Raw genomic sequence first — 17,883 nt, 5'->3', positions numbered from 1 at the left:
CCCCCCTGGGGGAAAAAAAAGGCTAGGTAATGGTGCTTGCCTTAAATCCCAGCAGAGACAGGCAGATATATTTGAGGCCAGTCTGGTCTACAGAGTTCCAGGACAGCCAGGTTTACACAGAGAAACTCTTATCTTGAAAAACAAAACAACAGAAACAAAAGACTGAGCCTGGCAGTCCACAGCTATAACTCACACACACACACGGAGGGTGGATTGCCTCAGCTTTGATGCCAGCCTGGTCTACACAGAAAGTGCCAATCCATCCAGCAACACACAGCAAGATGGATCTCAAACACACACACAAGTACTCCTTTAGCAGTTCTGGGGTGTGTGGTGTGCTATTATTACCCAAACTGTTCTGTGTACCAGGGCTCTCATTTCCCTCCTGTCAAACAGAAGCTTTGCCAACATGGACAGTATCTGTCCTGTCCTCAGCCACCCCTCCTTTAGCCTCTGAGAACCGTCATTCTATTTCTACTCCCATGAATCCAACATTTTTAGACTCCATATGTAAATGAAATGATGTACTTTGGGTCCTTTTTGGCCTGGCTTATTCCATTGAGCATAACCTCCAAGTTCATGCACATTGTTACAAATGGCTGGATTTAGGACTAAAGCTAGGATAGATGGATTATTCGTGTATAAATAACGACATTCCAGTGACGGGAAACTATGTATATGTAAAGTAAGAGAAGGCTGTGGTAGGGCTTGAGAATCCTGACACTTGCTGTTTGGTACCAGTGAGAGGAGAATGCAGGGTTTAGGAAGTAATGGAAATGAGGAATGATTCATGGAACAGGAAAAGACACTTAATGGAGTGGCTAATGTCAAGGATGAAGGACTCAGTTCTCCATCCTTAGCTACCAGAATGTCATTAATTTAGACAGAGTTCCTGGGATTTTCAGAAAGCTGAAGCTAAGCTGTAGTTGATTTAGGAATGACTGGGGAGTGAGAAAATATTTGCAGCATATGTTTGATTCTAGAATGCCAGACAAAAAATCAGTTCTTGGGGACAACATCTCTGCCCCCCACCCCACCTGATGAGTCTATCTCTTTGTGTGCTTTGCCTTCAATAAATATCTGGCTGAGTGCTGAGAAAGAAAAAAGTCAGTTATGGCACGGTAAAAACATAAGCATGATGAAGCAGGAAGATAGAAGAGTCTGGAAAATTTGTGGTTTTTTGAAGATTTATTTATTCTATTTATATGAGTACACTGTAGCTGTCTTCAGACACACCAGAAGATCAGATCCTATTACAGATGGTTGTGTGCCACCATGTGGTTGCTGGGAATTGAACTCAGGACCTCTGGAAGAGCAGTCAGTGCTCTTAACCACTAAGCAATCTCTCCATCCCTGAAAATTTGTTTTTAAAAATGATGTTAAATTTTTTAACAATGTGTCTATTAGCTGTGTATGATGGTGCATGCCTTTAATAGAAGAACTAGAGACAGGGTGGATCTAGTTTAATAGAAGAACTAGAGACAGGGTGGAAGAACTAGAGACAGGGGGATCTCCGTGAGTTCAAGGTTAGCCTGGTCTACGTAGTAAGTTTAAGGTCAACTAGGGCCACCTAGAGGGACCCTGTCTCTCAATAAACAAACAAATAACATCAACAACAACAAAATTCAGAGTGGTGGCAAGTTTTTACATTATCAAACTCAAAGTTTCCTTCTAAGAATTCAGAAGTAATAACCAAAATGTCACAGTCCAGTTTCTACTTCCGTGGTAATGAAGTTAACCTTAAGTCACTAGGCTGACCAGTCAGTTCTTGATTGTGTGAATTGTGGTCTCATCTAGAACTGTAAATTGTGCTAGTCAATATCTTTGAATTTAGCTGGGTGTGGTGGCACACAACTTTGATTCCTGTCTTTAATCCCAGCACTAGGAAGGCAGAGACAGACGGGTCTCTGTGAATTTGACTCCAGTTTAGTCCAGTTTAGTTCTGGGACAGGCAGGGCTACATAAAGATACTCTGTCTCCCTGTTGTCCTTCCAGTTAGGTGGAAAGGTGTTGCAGCTCCCAGGGCAGAGGTCGAAAATCTTTGTGAGTTCAAGGCTTCCCTGGTCTACATAGTGAATTTCAGTGTTGCTAGAGACTCAAAGACCACTCATCGTGACTAAAGTGAGATTTGACAATCTGTATTAAGTCGCCAGTGAATTCCTGGAAAGAAACTCCTCGTAAAGCAGTCTCAACTGCATTTTACAGAAGCTTTTAAAAGCAAAGAGCACAGAAAACCTACATCCTGGGTTAGCAGTTGCAGGGCAAAGGAAAGCAAGCAGTCTAACAGAAGCCAAAAGTATGCAATTAGTTGGGGGCATTTCATCCCAAGACTCTAGAACAGGGCTGGGAACTTTCCCACAGTAAAAAAATAAATAAATAAAAGGGGGGGTCAAGTTCAAAGAGGAACCTTTGGCCTGTCACACCAGGACAGCCAGGGATACAAAGAGATTTGTCTGCTCCAAAAGGCAAAAATTGTATTCAGAGCTGGGAACTTTGAATATAGAATCAATCAAGTGCTTCCCGATTAGTAGCTGAGACGGAAAAGTAGGGCAAAAGTCTGGACTTTTCCAATTCCACCCTCAGGCACTCACCACTTAGTGACAGACTCCAGGGTCCTATCCCTGGGAACTTTTGCTTTCGAGACCGGAAGCGAGTCCGCGACGGCCGAATTACGGTGAGTTAGAACGGAAACTTCCGGCGGCACGTAGCCGTGATTGGTCGAATCTGCGAGGGAGGCAGGGCCCCGGCAATTCAAAAGAGAGAAGCGGCCGAAGAAGGGAGAGCTATGAACGTTAGTAATAAGACTAGGCCGCCGCGGCGGGAGATGGCGTCGGCCACCTCAGGTACGCGGGCCGGGAGGAGGGGGCACCGCTGTGTGAGACTTACGAAGTAGCGGTTGTCCCGGAAAATCCAGGCGGCGCGGGGTGCAAGGGCGAGGGGACACCGGCTGGAGGCCGTGGGGTGGGCGCCGCAGCATCCTGTCCTCTACTCGCTGCCTTTGGCAGTGTAGACGGGGTTGAGACCCTGCCGGGGCTCCAGCTCCTGTCTAGAGCCTGCGCGCTAAAGTGTGCGCTTCAGTTTGTGTCGTCTGTAAAGCCGGCAGCCACCCAACTGTAAAGACAGCAGTGAAGGGACGCGGTGTCTGGCTGGCTGTCCAGAGCTCCCACCCGGGCTAAAAGCTTGTGTGAGATCACATGCCAAAGGAGAGTACTTTCCCTCTAGCCTTGGAACTGGATGCTGATTTCATTTTGAAAAGGCTGCCGGGAGATTCCAAGTCTTGTCTAAGACGATTTGCATATGCGTGCCCTTCCTCTTTCTTTTAGCGGAATTCCGGCCTGTTTGTTTGGCTCCGGGGGAGGCAGACCTTTAGGAGAACGCCTCGTTCCAGGCAGTGCAGCAAGCATTTTGTGACGAACCTTTTGATGTTTGTACAGAGCTCTGAGGTCATTACTGTTAATGCCCTATCTTTAAGAAAAAGCTTTATTTTTTTATCAGTGTGTGTATGGATCCCGGCAGAGGCCAGAAGAGAGTGTTGGATCCTCTAAAGCTGGAGTTACTGGCAGTTGTGAGCCACCAGAAGTGGAACCAAACTCAGAACCTCTAGAAAAATAGTAGTAACTCTTAATTTCTAAGGTTCATCAGCCCCCTGTACTTGTTTTTTGACAAGAGGAAGCAGACATAAGTGGGCTAAATAGCTTCTTCAAGATAACACAACTTGTAAATATTGGGAGTCTAAATTCACACTCAGGTGGTTACATTGTAATGCCTCTGCCCTTGATGACTATGTCCGAATACAGAGAGACCCGGTGTGTTTGGTATGTAGTAAACATTAAAGTGCTGAATGACTATTGCCCCTTTCCTAGAGGCTACAATCATTTTCAAATAGTCTCATAAACAAATGTAATATGATGAAATACATTGGTAAATAGGCATAAACTTGTAGTGTAGAATCTGAAACAAACCTTTAGGTATTTTGAAAAGTCTTTATTAAGAAAGTGATAGTTGGAGTGGTGGTGCACACCTTTAATCCCAGGAGGCAGAGGCAGGCGGATCTCTGAGTTCAAGGCCAGCCTAGTCTACAAAGTCAGTTCCAGGACAGGCAGGGCTACAGAGAGAAACCGTGTCTCTTCCAGATGAGATGCTCTTCCAGAGAATCCAGATGCTCTTTCAGAGATCCAGATCTCTGAGATGCTCTTCCAGAGAATCCTGGTTGGGTTCTCAGCATCCACATGGTGGCTCACAACCATCTGTAACTCCAGTTTTGGAGGATCTGATGGCTTACATGGCCATCAGAGACGTGAGGTTCCCTTAGGGTTGTCATTGCTGTGATGAAACACAGTGACCAAAAGCAAGTTGAGAGATATGGGTTTGTGTGGCTTATACTTCCACATTTTAATCCATCACTGAAGGAATTCAGGACAGGAACATAAGCAGAGTTGCAACCAGGACTCAGGAGCTGATGCAGAGGCCATGGAGGGATGCTGTTTACTGGCTATTCATCATGGTTTGCTCAGCCTGCTTTCTTACAAAACCCCAGGACTAGGGGCTGGAGAGATGGCTCAGCGGTTAAAAACACTGACTGCTCTTCCAGAGGTCCTGAGTTCAACTCCCAGCAACCACATGGTGGCTCACAACCATCTGTAATGGGATCTGATGCCCTCTTCTGGTGTGTCTGAAGACAGCTACAGTGTACTCACATACATTAAATAAATAAATAGTTCTTTAAGAGAAAGAAAGAAAGAAAGAAAAAAAGAAAGAAAGAAAGAAAGAAAACAAGACCCAGGACTACCAACCCAGGGATGGCACCACTCACATCAGTCACTAGTTAAGAAAATGCCCTACAGCTTGCTCGTACGGAAGCATTTGCTCAACTGAGATTCAGGTGACTCTAGCTTATAACAAGTTGATATAAAACTAGCCAGCACGATGGCACACAGACATACATAATATTAAATAAATTTTAAATTAAAAAGAGCTGACAGGTATTGATGACTGTGTGGAAGAACGAAAACAGTTAAAAATTCTTATTTGGCCGGGCGGTGGTGGCGCACGCCTTTAATCCCAGCACTTGGGAGGCAGAGGCAGGCGGATTTCTGAGTTCGAGAGTTCGAGGCTAGCCTGGTCTACAGCGTGAGTTCCAGGACAGCCAGGGCTACACAGAGAAACCCTGTCTCGAAAAACCAAAAAAAAAAAAAAAAAAGAAAAAAAAATTCTTATTTGGGGGTCTGAGCTATTTGTGGGTATTAGCAAAGTGAGGAAACTGTTGCGGAGAGATGGGGAAGGATCAGTTTAGTATAGGTGGAATTTGAGGTACCTGAGGAAGATCTGCCAGTCAGAGACAGCTCTTTGAGATGACGGCGCTAAAGAGGAGTCCTTAGCTTGAAGATGATGTTTTAAAAAGGAACAAAAGATAATTGGTGCTAAGAGAGCAGGTGACTGTGACTGTGAAGTGAATCTGACCTAGGGACGACACTTGTACCCCAGTGAGCATGTGGGAGTGTCTGGAGACAGTTTGCACATTACAACTTGGAGGTGAATAAAGAATGCTGCCGGGGTTTAGTAGATATATGTTGAACAGCTTGCAATGGGACAGCCTTGAAACAAAGAACTATACAAATCAAAATGCTAATAATACAGAAGTTGACAGAGGATGGAACATAGGGAAAATGTTTAATTAAGACTGTTGTTAAACTAAAGAATAATCAGGAAAACTAGTAAGATAATCAAGGAAATGGATGGCAGGGAAACTGTCTCATAAGAGTGCTGAATTTTGAATTTCGTTAGGAAGTCTAGATTCAGACTGAGGGACTGAGTGCCTACTGGATCTAGCAATATATGGGCCCCTTATGATCTTGAAAGGAAGAAAGGAAGAGAGAAAGAAAGGAAGACCAAACCAAAGCATAATTTTGGAATAAAGTGATCCAGGCTTGAATCTCTTTGAATTTGTTATGATACTTTCCAAGATAAGATAATTATTTTCCTTGGGAGATCTTTTTGTTTCCCCTACTGTAAATAGAGGCTTGGGGCTGGAGGGAAGGCTCATCTATAAAATTTCTTGTGGCTTTCCAAAGAACCTGAGTTGGTTCTGAGCGCCTGCATGGGGCTGTTCACAATCTTCTATGCCTCTAGCTCCAGAGGAGCTGATGACATTCGAGTCTAGCCTTGGCAGGCACCTCCATAGGTGAGGCATGCATTCATTCAAACATACATATATCATAAATAAAAAATAAAAATTTAAAAAAAGAGAAGGTTTTTAAAAAAATCTTTTGTGTTTTTTGACAATAAAAATAATTTAGGATTTTTTTCCCCATGACTGAATTACTAGAAAGAAATGAAGAGTTTGTCAGATAAGAGTTACATGTCTGTACCTTTGTCTTGTTTGTCTTTAGTATTTAACTAAATGATCAAGTCATTTCATTAAAACCCATGACTTTTCATTTTTTTTATAGGGCTGTGTGTGTATGTGTGTACATGTGTGGGAGTGCCCATAGAGGCCAGAAAAGGATATTGGCCTCAAACTCAAAGACAATTCTCCTGGCCTGGCCTTGGAGGTGGTTACCATGAATCTAACCTGGATCAAAGCAATGAGTACTCTTAACTACTGAGTCATCGCTCCAGCCCTCACTTGGTTTTGTCAATGTCAGATGTAAAGTCTTAGGAGGAATAGGAAGGAGGGGAGTGGGTGTATGAAGTATTAGTCCTTAGGACATTCCTGTGATTGGCAGTTCACAGCACTGTCTGAAACCTTGTTAGAAAGACAATCCCAGATTCATTCAGAGACTTACGTGTTTACAGATTGGAACAACATCTTCCATGCTACTTATGTATATATCACAGTTGGAGAATTCTGCTTTGTGCCTTGTGTCCACCTACCCTACTTATAAGAGCAGAGAAGGAACTGGCTTACCTTGGGAGAAACCCACAGCACAACTCTGATGGTTTGTATATGCTTGGCCCAGGGAGTGGCACTGTTTGGAGGTGTGACCTTGTTGGAGTAGGTGTGGCCTTTTTGGAGGTAGTGTGTCATTGTGGGTGTAAGCTTTAAGACCCTCCTCCTACCTGCCTGGAAGCCAGTCTTCTGCTTGCTGCCTTTGGAACAAGAGGTACAACTCTCAGCTCCTCCAGCCCCATGCCTGCCTGGATGCTGCCATCCTCCTGCCTTGATGATAATGGACTGAACCTCTGAATCTGTAAGCCAGCCCCAATTAAATGTGGTCCTTATAAGACTTGCCTTTTAACCACAGACACCATGACCAAGGCAAGTCTTTTTTTTTTAAGATTTATGTATGTATGTATGTATGTATGTATGTATGTATGTATGTATGTATGTGAGCACACTGTCGCTCTCTTCAGACACACCAGAAGAGGGCATCAGATCCCATTACAGATGGTTGTGAACCACCATGTGGTTGCTGGGAATTGAACTCAGGACCGCTGGGAGAGCAGTCAGTGCTCTTAACCTCTGAGCCATCTCTTCAGCTCTCCCAAGGCAAGTCTTATAAGGACAACATTTAATTGGGGCTGGCTTACAGGTTCAGAGGTTCAGTCCATTATCAAGGCAGGACCATGGCAGCATCCAGGCAGGCATGGTGCAGGAGCAGCTGAGAGTTGTACATCTTCATCTGAAGGCTCCTAGCAGAACACTGACTTTCAGGCAGCTAGGGTGAAGGTCTTAAAGCCCACATCCACACATCCACAATGACATACTTCCTCCAACAAGGCCACACCTCCTAATAGTGCCACTCCCTGGGCCAACCATATTCAAACCATACCAACCATGATGAAAAGAGCTTCTCCTTAAATAAGAGGCTCCTTTGGACCTTCTAGCAAAGTTGGTTCCCATTTTCTGTGTTACTCCAAATTTTAACACCTAAAACTGGTCTCTTCCAGGACCTGGTCGCTGTGTAAGCAAGGGAGGGAGTGGCCGGCGTCCACCTCTAGCTCGAGTAAGGGTGGCTGTAAGACTGCGCCCGTTTATGGATGGAGAAGCGAAGGAGCCCCCCTGTGTACGAGCCATAGACAGCTGCTCTCTTGAAGTGGCTAACTGGAGGAAATACCAGGAGACTCTCAAATATCAGTAAGGTTCAGGCTGTTCCTCCATCTAGGCCTGTGCATTTGTTACTTTCACAGTTTCTGAGATCTGTCTCTCAAGATCCAGCTCCTTGCTGGGCAAAGCTTTGTTCTCAATCCTTCCTTTGGTTATTTCGATGTTAATGGTGTGAGGTGAGTACTGTGGACAAACACTAGAAGTTGAACTGGGATTAATCTTGCAAACTGGGACAAAGGGAAGAAGCAATGTAGCCCCAAATAGGTTCTAGAAAATACAGGGGAAGGTCAGGAAAGCAGACCTGGCAGCCAACCAGAGAAGACCATACAGATTTGGGAATGGCACACAAGAAGGAAACTACACAAGAGACTCACATTTGGCCTGTTAGTCTGGCCTAGAGGGCTGTAAACCACAGACTGCAAACAGATCAGATCCAACCTGGAGTCTTCCATTTGGTTTTATTTTTTTGTTTGTTTGGGTTTTGTTCTTTTGAAACAAGGTCTCATAAAGTCCAGGCTGGCCTTGAACTCCTGGTTCAAGGACTTACCATGACTTACCTCCTAAGTGCTGGGATCCCAGGTGTTGTGCTGACATGCCCAGCACAGAAGACTTTTCTGTAAATAAAGGGCTTTTTTTGTTGTTGTTTTTTGTTTGTTTGCTTTGTATTTATTTATTTTATATATGAGTACACTGTCTCTGTCTTCAGACACACCAGAAGAGGGCACCAGAACCCATTACAGATGGTTATGAGACACCATGTGGTTGCTGGGAATTGAACTCAGGACTTCTGGAAGAGCAGTCAGTGCTCTTAACTGCTGAGCCATTTCTCCAGCCCTGTAAATAAAGTTTTATCATTTGTTTACATAACAGTAGCTGTTTAACTAGCCTTAGAATTAATCAGTCGAGTTCACATGTTCATAAAATCTAAAATTTTGCTTTATAGAAATCAAAATCTGCTTTATAGAAAGTTAGTTTACTTCAATTCTAATCCCTTAATAATTAGGCTTCTGTTCCTTTCAGACTTCTTTCTCTTGTCAGCATGTGCTAAAGACCAACCTTTTATCTACCCTGTTAGAGTGCTACCTCAAGAAAAATATGGGAAAGCCCTTTCACACCATATAGTGTGACACGTTACTGGGGAGATAGAAACAGATGTCTACTTACCACAGGACTGGGGCCAACCACAGACCAAAATAAGGATACCATCAAATCCAACCTGGTGATCCAATAAGTTTTATTGGGGTTACTTACAGGAATATGGGTTTACAGGCACAGAAACGACTCAAAGACAGCTGTGTCACCAAAGCTCATCCCAGCATGGGTGACAGCTCCCAAAGATGGAATCCTGGAGTACACTGCACAGCCTGCAGGCAGTGAGTCTCTTCTAAGCAGCCCAACTGGACTCTGTTTCTCCAGACTGCTCTGCTTGTCAGAGAGCAACTCTCAGGAGTCCTTTTTACTGGGGAAGGCGGTCGTTTTATGTCAGTCCCAGAACTTATTTCCTGGGCTTAGGCTTCCCTCCACAAAGCACTACCTCTTGTTTCTGTTTCTTTTTCTTTTTTTTTCCTTTTTTTGGATTTTTCAAGACGGTTTTTTGTTTGTTTTGGTTTGGTGTGGTTTTTTTGTTTTGTTTTGTTTTGGTTTTTTTTTTTTTTGGTTTTTCGAGACAGGGTTTCTCTGTGTAGTCCTGGCTGTCCTGGAACTCACTCTGTAGACCAGGCTGGCCTCGATCTGAGAAATCCGCCTGCCTCTGCCTCCCAAGTACTGGGATTAAAGGTGTGCGCCACCACTGCCCAGTTTACATCTTGTTTCTGTGTCTTGCTTGGCAGCACTTCCTTCTGCCAGCAAAATCATTTATTCCTTCTAACGTGTTCTTGTCTTTGTTTCCTGAATCATTGTAGAATATGGGTATCTGGGCAACCATATTGCAATGTGAGATTAAGTTGTTTCCCTAACATCACTACAATGACTGGATATGGTAGATTTTTCAGGGACACTTTCAAAGTCTTTGTCAAAAACAAAATGGGATAGAGAGCCTTTAAAGCCACCATCATCTAGGTGAGGGTGTCAACAGAACATCCTCCTAATACCTTTTTCTACCTACAGGTTTGATGCCTTCTATGGAGAGAAGAGCACTCAGCAGGACGTCTATGTAGGTTCAGTACAGCCCATCCTGAGGCACTTGCTGGAAGGACAGAATGCCAGTGTACTTGCGTACGGGCCCACTGGGGCAGGTGAGAGAGCCAGAAGAGAGCCACACATGAGGAAGAGCTAGGGAAGTCGAGGGGACCGTCATACCTTTCTCTGCTCTTTCCCCAGGGAAGACACACACAATGCTGGGCAGCCCAGAGCAGCCTGGAGTGATTCCTCGGGCTCTCATGGACCTCCTACAACTAACAAGGGAAGAGAGTGCTGAGGGCCGGCCATGGGACATTTCTGTTGTTATGTCCTATTTAGAGATCTACCAGGAAAAGGTGAGGTGGCAGAGTAACGGGGCCTTCTAAAATGAACATGGAGCTCTCCTCTAGAAGAGAGGTGCTGGGGTAGCAAATGGAAGAACCCTAACGATCCAGTAGGAAAAAGGATCTTACTCCCCATGAAACATGGAGAAATGGGCTTACTATGACTGTTCAAATAGGTATTAGACCTCTTGGACCCTGCTTCAGGAGACCTCGTGATCCGAGAAGACTGTCGAGGGAACATCCTGATTCCAGGCCTCACACAGAAGCCCATCACTAGCTTCTCCGACTTCGAGCAGCACTTCCTTCCAGCCAGTAGAAATCGAGTTGTAGGAGCTACCCGGCTTAACCAGCGCTCTTCCCGTAGTCATGCAGTGCTCTTGGTCAAGGTAAGGCCCACTGACAGAAAGGCCTGGGAAGCCCCTGAAATGTGGACTGAGTCTGGGTCTCTTGCTCTTCCCCTAGGTAGATCAACGTGAACGTTTGACTCCATTTCGGCAGCGGGAAGGAAAACTCTACCTTATTGATTTGGCTGGTTCAGAGGACAACCGTCGCACAGGCAACCAGGGCATTCGGCTCAAAGAGAGTGGAGCCATCAACACCTCCCTCTTTGTATTGGGCAAAGTGGTGGATGCATTAAACCAGGGCCTCCCTCGTATACCATACAGAGACAGCAAGCTCACTCGTCTGCTGCAGGTCATGTCCACCCATGTTAGGTCAAAAGGGACAGGAGAAGGTGCCTGTTTAGGGTAGGGGGCATCCGTTTCAAGGAATAGGAATTGGAATCTGACCATACTTTTCCCTCCTCAGGACTCTCTGGGAGGCTCAGCTCACAGCATCCTCATTGCCAACATTGCTCCTGAAAGGCGTTTCTACCTGGATACAATTTCAGCATTGAACTTCACTGCTAGGTCCAAGGAGGTGATTAACCGGCCTTTCACCAATGAGAGTCTACAGCCTCATGGTGAGAACTAGGAAAGGCAGGTGGAATGGCCAGGACAATTGGGGAGTTTGCCAAAACCACCAAGCACTAGCGCTGAAGCTGACCACTCTGATTCTTCTTTATATCTCATTAATCTCCTCAGCCTTGGCACCTGTTAAGCTGTCTCAGAAAGAACTGCTAGGCCCATCAGAGGCAAAGAAAGCCAAAGGCCCTGAAGAAGAATCAACTGGAAGCCCTGAGTCTATAGCAGCTCCAGCATCTGCCTCCCAGAAACTGAGGTGAGAATCAGGTCTTCCCTGCAGAATCTAGAATAGCTGTAGGTAACAATGGGTTTAGCCTGTCAAATCCTTGAGCAAAGGTCATTCTAAACTCACCAAAGGGCCAACCAAATTGCCACTCTGGACAAAGGCAAGCTTAGACCCTGTCCTTGAAGATTCACTTTTATGAAATGGAGAACCTAAATTTTTAAAGCCAAGAAGCTCATACAGAGAAGGTGCCCAGCAGTGGTGTTACACATCTTAAATCCAGCACTTGGGAGGCAGAGGCAGTGGGTCTCTGAGTTTGAGGCCAGTTTGGTCTCCAAAGCAAGTTCTAGAACAGCCAGAGCTACACAGTGAAACCCTGTCTCTTAAGTTGCTCCCTACCTGACTCCCAAAAAATGGCTTGTTCTGTGAAAGCTAGGAAAAGTTATTTGTACTGTTTGCTCTATACTTTCTTAACACTGTTTTCCTAAGAATTGAGCATGAAGAACAGGACATGGCCTGTGTCTTTGAGGAGCTAGCTCAGTGTAGCACAGATAAAAAAAAAAGTGGCATTTTCACTTTGAAAAGACAGTTTTCATCAGAGGTGAGGGTGAAGGTTCCAGGCAGACTGATGTTATGACTGATAGGAATTACTGTGCTAAGATAGCCAGGACTCTGCTGGAAGAAGACTCTTATAAAGGTGGCTTCCCATTTTAGGTCTTTAGTAGCTTTCCTGCTCATGAGGACCTCTTCTGTGAAGCTTTCCCTGCTTGCTTTCCAAATGTTCAAACCCTCAGCTCTTACCCTATCCTGTTGTGTTTGTGGTATGCATGTGTGTGTGTGTGTGCATGTGCATATAGTTACCCTGTCCTGTTGTGTTTGTGGTAGGCATGTGTGTGTGTGCATATGCATATGGATGCTTGAGGTCGAAGCTGAGACTGCCTCAGTCACTCTTGGACCTTAGTCACTGAGGTGAGATCCCAGTAAACCCAGAACTCCCTACTATGGCTAGTATCCCTAGACTGCTTGCTTGCTTGGGCCATCCTATGTCTCCCTCTGAGGCTGGAATAATAGGCAGGCTGCCACACCCACTTGGCATTTATTGTGGGCTCTAAGGATCCAACTTCTAAGCCCCTTGTTTACATGGTAAGTGCTTTAGCAGCTGAGTTATCTTCCCAGTGTCCCCCTCCCTTTCCCCCTTATCACAAGTACCCCTAGGACAGGGCAGTATTGTAGGTCCCTAATGTGTGGTATCCAGTGCATATTAACAACTTCTTATCTGATATTCTGGGATCCCTGAGAGTCTACTTCACTATAGTCAGAGACTAGATAACTGTTTAAAGAGTTCCCATCAGGATCCTGAAACACATACACCAAGCTAAGGTATGACAAGGGTAGTCCTGCTGCTGGAGGTGATGAGACAGAAAGTAACCTTTTTTTCAATTCAGCCTCTTACAGAAGCTAAGCAATATGGATCCAGCCATGTTGGAGAACCTCCTGAGTATGGAACGTTTGCTGGGTTCCCAGGGAAGCCAAGGGACACCTCTACTGAATACCCCAAAACGAGAGCGAATGGTACTCATTAAGACAGTGGAGGAAAAGAACTTGGAGATTGAGGTAAATCTTTGAGAAGCTGGCTGAATATTCCAACCAGCTTTAAGAAGCATTCCTAGTATGTTCAGACAAGGAAGGGTAGATGCTGATCTAGAATTCAGCTTTCATCTAGTTCTGGATGTTTTCTGACTTCTGATTGAATATTTTGTTTGGTGTTTATTTTTATGTATACGAGTTTTGTAGTGACCTTTATGACTGTGAACCACATGTGTACAATGCCCACGGAGGTCCGAAAAGGGTGTCAGATACCCTGGGTCTAGCGTTAAGAGATAGTTATGAGCTGCCAAATTGGTGGAATCACACCCGAGTTCTCTGGAAGAACAGTGTACTGAGCAACTGAGCCATCTCTCTAGCCCCTGCTTGAATACATTTAACATGACTGAAGCCTAAGAGACAACTGAGATCAGATAATGGGGAAGAAATCCAAATTAAAAATACATTATCTGAGGGTAGAGAAATGACTTAGTGGTTAAAAGGCTCGAGTTGTTCTGGTAGAGGACCCTAATTCAGTTGCCCACACCCACATCAGGCAACATCCAGCTTCAGGGAGCCAACGTCTCTCTGAGGTCTTTGGGTACATACACAAAATAGTAAATATAGTTCCGGAGGCTAGAGACATGACTCGGCAGTTAAGAACACTGACTCAATTTCCAGCAACTACATGGCAGTTCATGACTGCCTGTAACTCCATTTCTAGACCCAACACTGTCTTCTGACCTACAAGGGCACCAGGCACATAAATAAAAATATATAACCTGCCTAAGTAGGCAGGCAGCTCTTTTTGTGAATTCAAGGTTGGCCCAATCTACATACTAAGTTCTAGGTGAGGTGTGGCTACATAATGAGACTTTTTTTAAAAAATATGATGCTGACCAGGATATAGCCCAGCTGACCAGGATAGCCCACACCTTTAATCCCAAGACCCCAGAGGCAGAGGCAGAGGCAGCTGGATTTTTTTTTTTTTTTTTAAGATTTATTTATGTATGTGAGTACACTGTAGCTGTCTTCAGACACACCAGAAGAGGGCATCAGATCCCATTACAGATGGTTGTGAGCCACCATGTGGTTGCTGGAAATTGAACTCAGGACCTCTGGAAGAACAGTCTGGTGCTCTTAACCACTGAGCCATCTCTCCAGCCCCGAGACCTTATCTAAAAAAGAAAGAGAAAAAAATCTAGGGCTGGAGAGATGGCTCAGAGGTTAAGAGCACTGGTTGTTCTTCCAGAGGTCCTAAGTACAGTTCTCAGCAACTGCATGGTAGTTCATAAACGTCTATAATGAGATCTGGTGCCTATGCAGGCATAATGCTGTATACATAATTTTTAAAAATCTTTAAAAAAGTGTATTTCGCCGGGCAGTGGTGGTGCACGCCTTTAATCCCAGCACTTGGTAGGTAGTGGCAGGCGGATTTCTGAGTTCGAGGCCAGCCTGGTCTACAGAGTGAGTTCCAGGACAGCCAGGGCTACACAGAGAAACCCTGTCTCAAAAAACCAAAACAAACAAACAAACAAAAATGTATTTCATAAAACCTCACATTCAGAGAGGTGGTGGTGCGCACCTTTAATTCCAGCACTCTGAAGGCAGAGACAGGTGGATCTCTGAGTTTGAGGCCAGCCTGGTCTACAGAGTGAGTTCCAGGAAAGCCAGGGTGTCTCTAGGTGGCCTCTGATCACTAGACCTCCCCTAGTTATTTTGAATTCTGTCTCATCGATTCTCCTACCGCTATTATCTCTGTCCTCTTGGGACCTCAGAGCTCTCTACCTGCTAATCTCTCACCTTTGTAATCCACTGCTTTGGGGCAGGAGCTAAATCACATCTCCCCATGATTCTTTCCAACAGAGGCTTAAGATGAAGCAAAAAGAACTGGAAGCCAAGGTGCTGGCCCAGGAGGCACTGGATCCACAGGAAAAAGAGAACACTCCCACAGTTCTCCAGCTCCCTTCCTCTTGTAGTGGCACAGTGGCAAAGCCCTTGAAAAAGGCTGTAGTGATGCCCCTGCAACGGAGTAAGTTTAGTTCCAGGAAGAGACATGTCACTCATCTATCCACTGGGTCTGAAGAAGCCCTGGATGCTTGTCCTAGGGTGTCGTAGACAGTGGGGTATTGGCTGGATATGGTGCCACTTAGGAGGGTGAAGCAGAAGGATTACTATGACTTCTAGGTTATCCTTGGTTATGAGACCCTGCCTTAAAAAAAAAAAAAACAAAAAAAAAAAAGGCAAAACCAAAAGCTTATGGTTGGAGGGAGCTAGGAAAACCTGAACTGGGAGAAGCACATGGTCACTGGGAAGGGAGAGAGGAAAGGAGGCCACCTGTGCTGATCACTTCCAAATTCCTTTCAGTTCAGAAGCAGGCAGAGTCCTCAAACAAGATCCACCTCCTGAAGAAAGGCCACAAAAGGAAGGTGAGCCCCACCCTGTTTTCCAGCTGGGAACTTTTTGCAGATGATGGTGCCTTAAAGAACTTTTGGGGCGGAGGGGGGAGGTATGGATGTGTTTCCTAGAGAGAGTATCTGCCACTCTGTTTCTTTTCTTCTTGATGCCTCTTGTGTTTGGATTGGCTACTGACTGGATCTAATGTGGGTCCTGCCTTCTAAGAACTGTAGAGCCTATGACAGTATTTAAAAATCTCTCACATAGAATGAAAAATATAAAATATAATTTTCTTCACACAAAATTGACAATAGAACTGCTCCCATTGTAAGGACATAAGTATATGCTTACTGTTTTCTCCACATGGGTTTTTTTGTTTTCCCTTTTTTCCCCCTGTACTGGAAACTGAACCCCAGTCCTCAAGCATGGTAGGCAAGTGTTCTACCACTGAACTATACTTCCTCCTAGTCAGAACTGATGTATACACTCATTCATTCATCAGATCTTCCTAGCAACTGAGAAAGGAGCTAGTAACTATGCAAGCACAACAAAACTAGTGACCAGAAGGAAAAGGCTGCAGAGCATGGGTTCCGTGCCTGATCGTGGCAGTCATCCACTGGCTTTTACTGCCATTTCTGTTACCTCATAGCTGGAGCCATCACATGAGTCAGAAGCTGTGGAAAAGGATGAGGACTACTGGGAGGTACAGATTAGCCCAGAGTTACTGGCACATGGACGCAAAAAATTACTGAATCTGCTGAATGAAGGTTCAGCTCGGGATCTGCGCAGCCTGCAGCGCATTGGCCAGAAGAAGGCCCAGCTTATCGTGGGCTGGAGGGAGCTCCATGGCCCCTTTAATGAGGTAACAACTCGGGGAGACAGACGGGTGCAGTGGGCTGTCCTGGTGTTTTGTCCACCTCCTTCCTATTGTTGCTGTCCCACTAGGTGGAGGACTTGGAACAGGTAGAAGGCATCTCTGGGAAGCAGGTGGAGTCTTTCCTGAAGGTAAGACCACCTTTGCCCTTTCTCTACCGGCCTGCATGTTGTACCCCCACCCCAACCCACCTTTGGCTGCTACATTAACGCACTTTCCTCTTCTTTACAGGCGAATCTCTTGAGCTTGGCTGCCAGCCAGCACAGTGGTCCCTCTTGACTACCAGTTCTTGACACTACCTTTTTCTTTTAAAAATCCTTGTATAGTGACATGTTGTGTAAATACAGTTTTTATTCCGTGCTTGAGCCTGATTTTTGATGATAGGGCTGGGGTGAGAGCCACTACCCTGGGGGTCAGGTTCAAGCTCTGCGGGACACCCATGTAGACGCCATCTTTGGGAAACCCCCAAACTAGGCCAAGATTGTAAATAAACCACTGGAATGGGGAGGAGACGGTGGCCTAGAAGAACCAAAAAGCTGAAGCGAAAGCTTAGGCACAGCGACCGTTAAGCGGGCACGCGCTTTGAGTTAGCCCCGCCCTGCTGTAACTCCCTCGGCGCGCTCCCCACTCTCCCGCTCAGCTACGACGTCCGTGTTATGTGCGCGTGCGCGTGAAATAACGGCCGCTGGCGGAGGGAAGTGGGGGGTGGAATCGTTCAAGTGGGGGAAGAGAAGCCGCCTAGTCTCCCGCGCGCCCACCACCTGCACCATCGCCAGCCAATCAGCAACCATCTCGGGGGTCTCGCGCTCGGGGCGACTAGGGCTGCTGGGTGGCTCCCCCGTCCCCCCGCCCCCTAGAGTCCCTCCTGTACCTCCCCCTCCCGCTGGCCCCGCGCGCACTCGCGCTCGCGCCCGCTCCAGCCTCTTGTGTGTCCTCGCGCCCCCCGCCCGCCCTCCGGCGCGCAGTGTGCTCCGCTCCCCCACCCTCCTCCCCCCTCCCTCCTTGCGCGCCTCCTCCCCGGGCCCCCTCCCCCACCGCTGCCTCCTCCCGCCCCAGGGTGAGCGCGAGCCACCTCCCTCCTCCCTCCGCCATGGATCCCAGCAACTGGAGCAGCTTCATCTTCCAGGTAACAACCCCCGCCCCCCCCGCCCCTGCCCCCCCTCCCACACCCCCTCCTGCCCGCCCTCCCTCCTGTCCCACACCCCCTCCGCGCGCCCGGTGCGCGCGCAGCTGTCCCCCTCCCTCCCTCGCGCCCTCCCCCGCCCTCCCCGAGGCGCCGGCTGGGCGCGCGCGCGCGGCGGGGGCCGAAGCTGCTCCCTCGTTCCCCCCACCCC

General features: G+C 46.5%; 2 protein-coding genes across 4 annotated transcripts in view; both read left to right on the top strand.

Moving 5' to 3' along the window:
* The first annotated feature begins 2,772 nt into the window (after positions 1-2,772).
* Positions 2,773-16,909, top strand: Kif22 (kinesin family member 22). 3 transcript variants are annotated; one of them, XM_028775118.1, is made up of 14 exons: positions 2,773-2,843; positions 7,891-8,077; positions 10,154-10,281; positions 10,367-10,521; positions 10,686-10,895; positions 10,972-11,202; positions 11,317-11,470; positions 11,592-11,727; positions 13,140-13,308; positions 15,145-15,310; positions 15,646-15,707; positions 16,325-16,537; positions 16,621-16,680; positions 16,781-16,909. In XM_028775118.1, the coding sequence occupies exons 1-14, from the start codon at positions 2,786-2,788 to the stop codon at positions 16,826-16,828; spliced, it is 1,977 nt and encodes a 658-aa protein (XP_028630951.1). In that variant the 5' UTR covers positions 2,773-2,785; the 3' UTR covers positions 16,829-16,909. The 3 variants fall into 3 exon arrangements, with proteins under 3 accessions (XP_028630951.1, XP_028630950.1, XP_028630952.1); XM_028775117.1 differs by having other exon boundaries at positions 16,621-16,863; XM_028775119.1 differs by lacking the exons at positions 16,621-16,680; positions 16,781-16,909 and having other exon boundaries at positions 15,651-15,707; positions 16,325-16,456.
* A 641-nt stretch (positions 16,910-17,550) lies between these two features.
* The window catches only part of Maz (MYC associated zinc finger protein), a 4,951-nt gene continuing 4,618 nt past the window's right edge, over positions 17,551-17,883 (top strand). The window contains exon 1 of the mRNA XM_028775122.1: positions 17,551-17,675. Coding sequence (XP_028630955.1) covers positions 17,640-17,675 — 36 coding nt within the window. The 5' untranslated portion in view covers positions 17,551-17,639. The remainder of the gene's footprint in view (positions 17,676-17,883) is intronic.

The sequence above is a fragment of the Grammomys surdaster genome, unplaced genomic scaffold (assembly GCF_004785775.1).
Source record: "Grammomys surdaster isolate TR1022 unplaced genomic scaffold, NIH_TR_1.0 253, whole genome shotgun sequence".
NCBI lineage: Eukaryota > Metazoa > Chordata > Mammalia > Rodentia > Muridae > Grammomys > Grammomys surdaster.
Note: the sequence above shows the minus strand (reverse complement) of the source record. Positions and strands in the feature narration are given on the sequence as shown.

Bases quoted from the DNA above. Each gene is read 5' to 3' on its own strand.
- Kif22 (XM_028775117.1), top strand. From the start codon at position 2,786: ATGAACGTTAGTAATAAGACTAGGCCGCCGCGGCGGGAGATGGCGTCG. The intron at 11,203-11,316 runs GTCATGTCCACC...TTCCCTCCTCAG, and splicing joins AGCTCACTCGTCTGCTGCAG to GACTCTCTGGGAGGCTCAGC. The intron at 13,309-15,144 runs GTAAATCTTTGA...TCTTTCCAACAG, and splicing joins AAAAGAACTTGGAGATTGAG to AGGCTTAAGATGAAGCAAAA.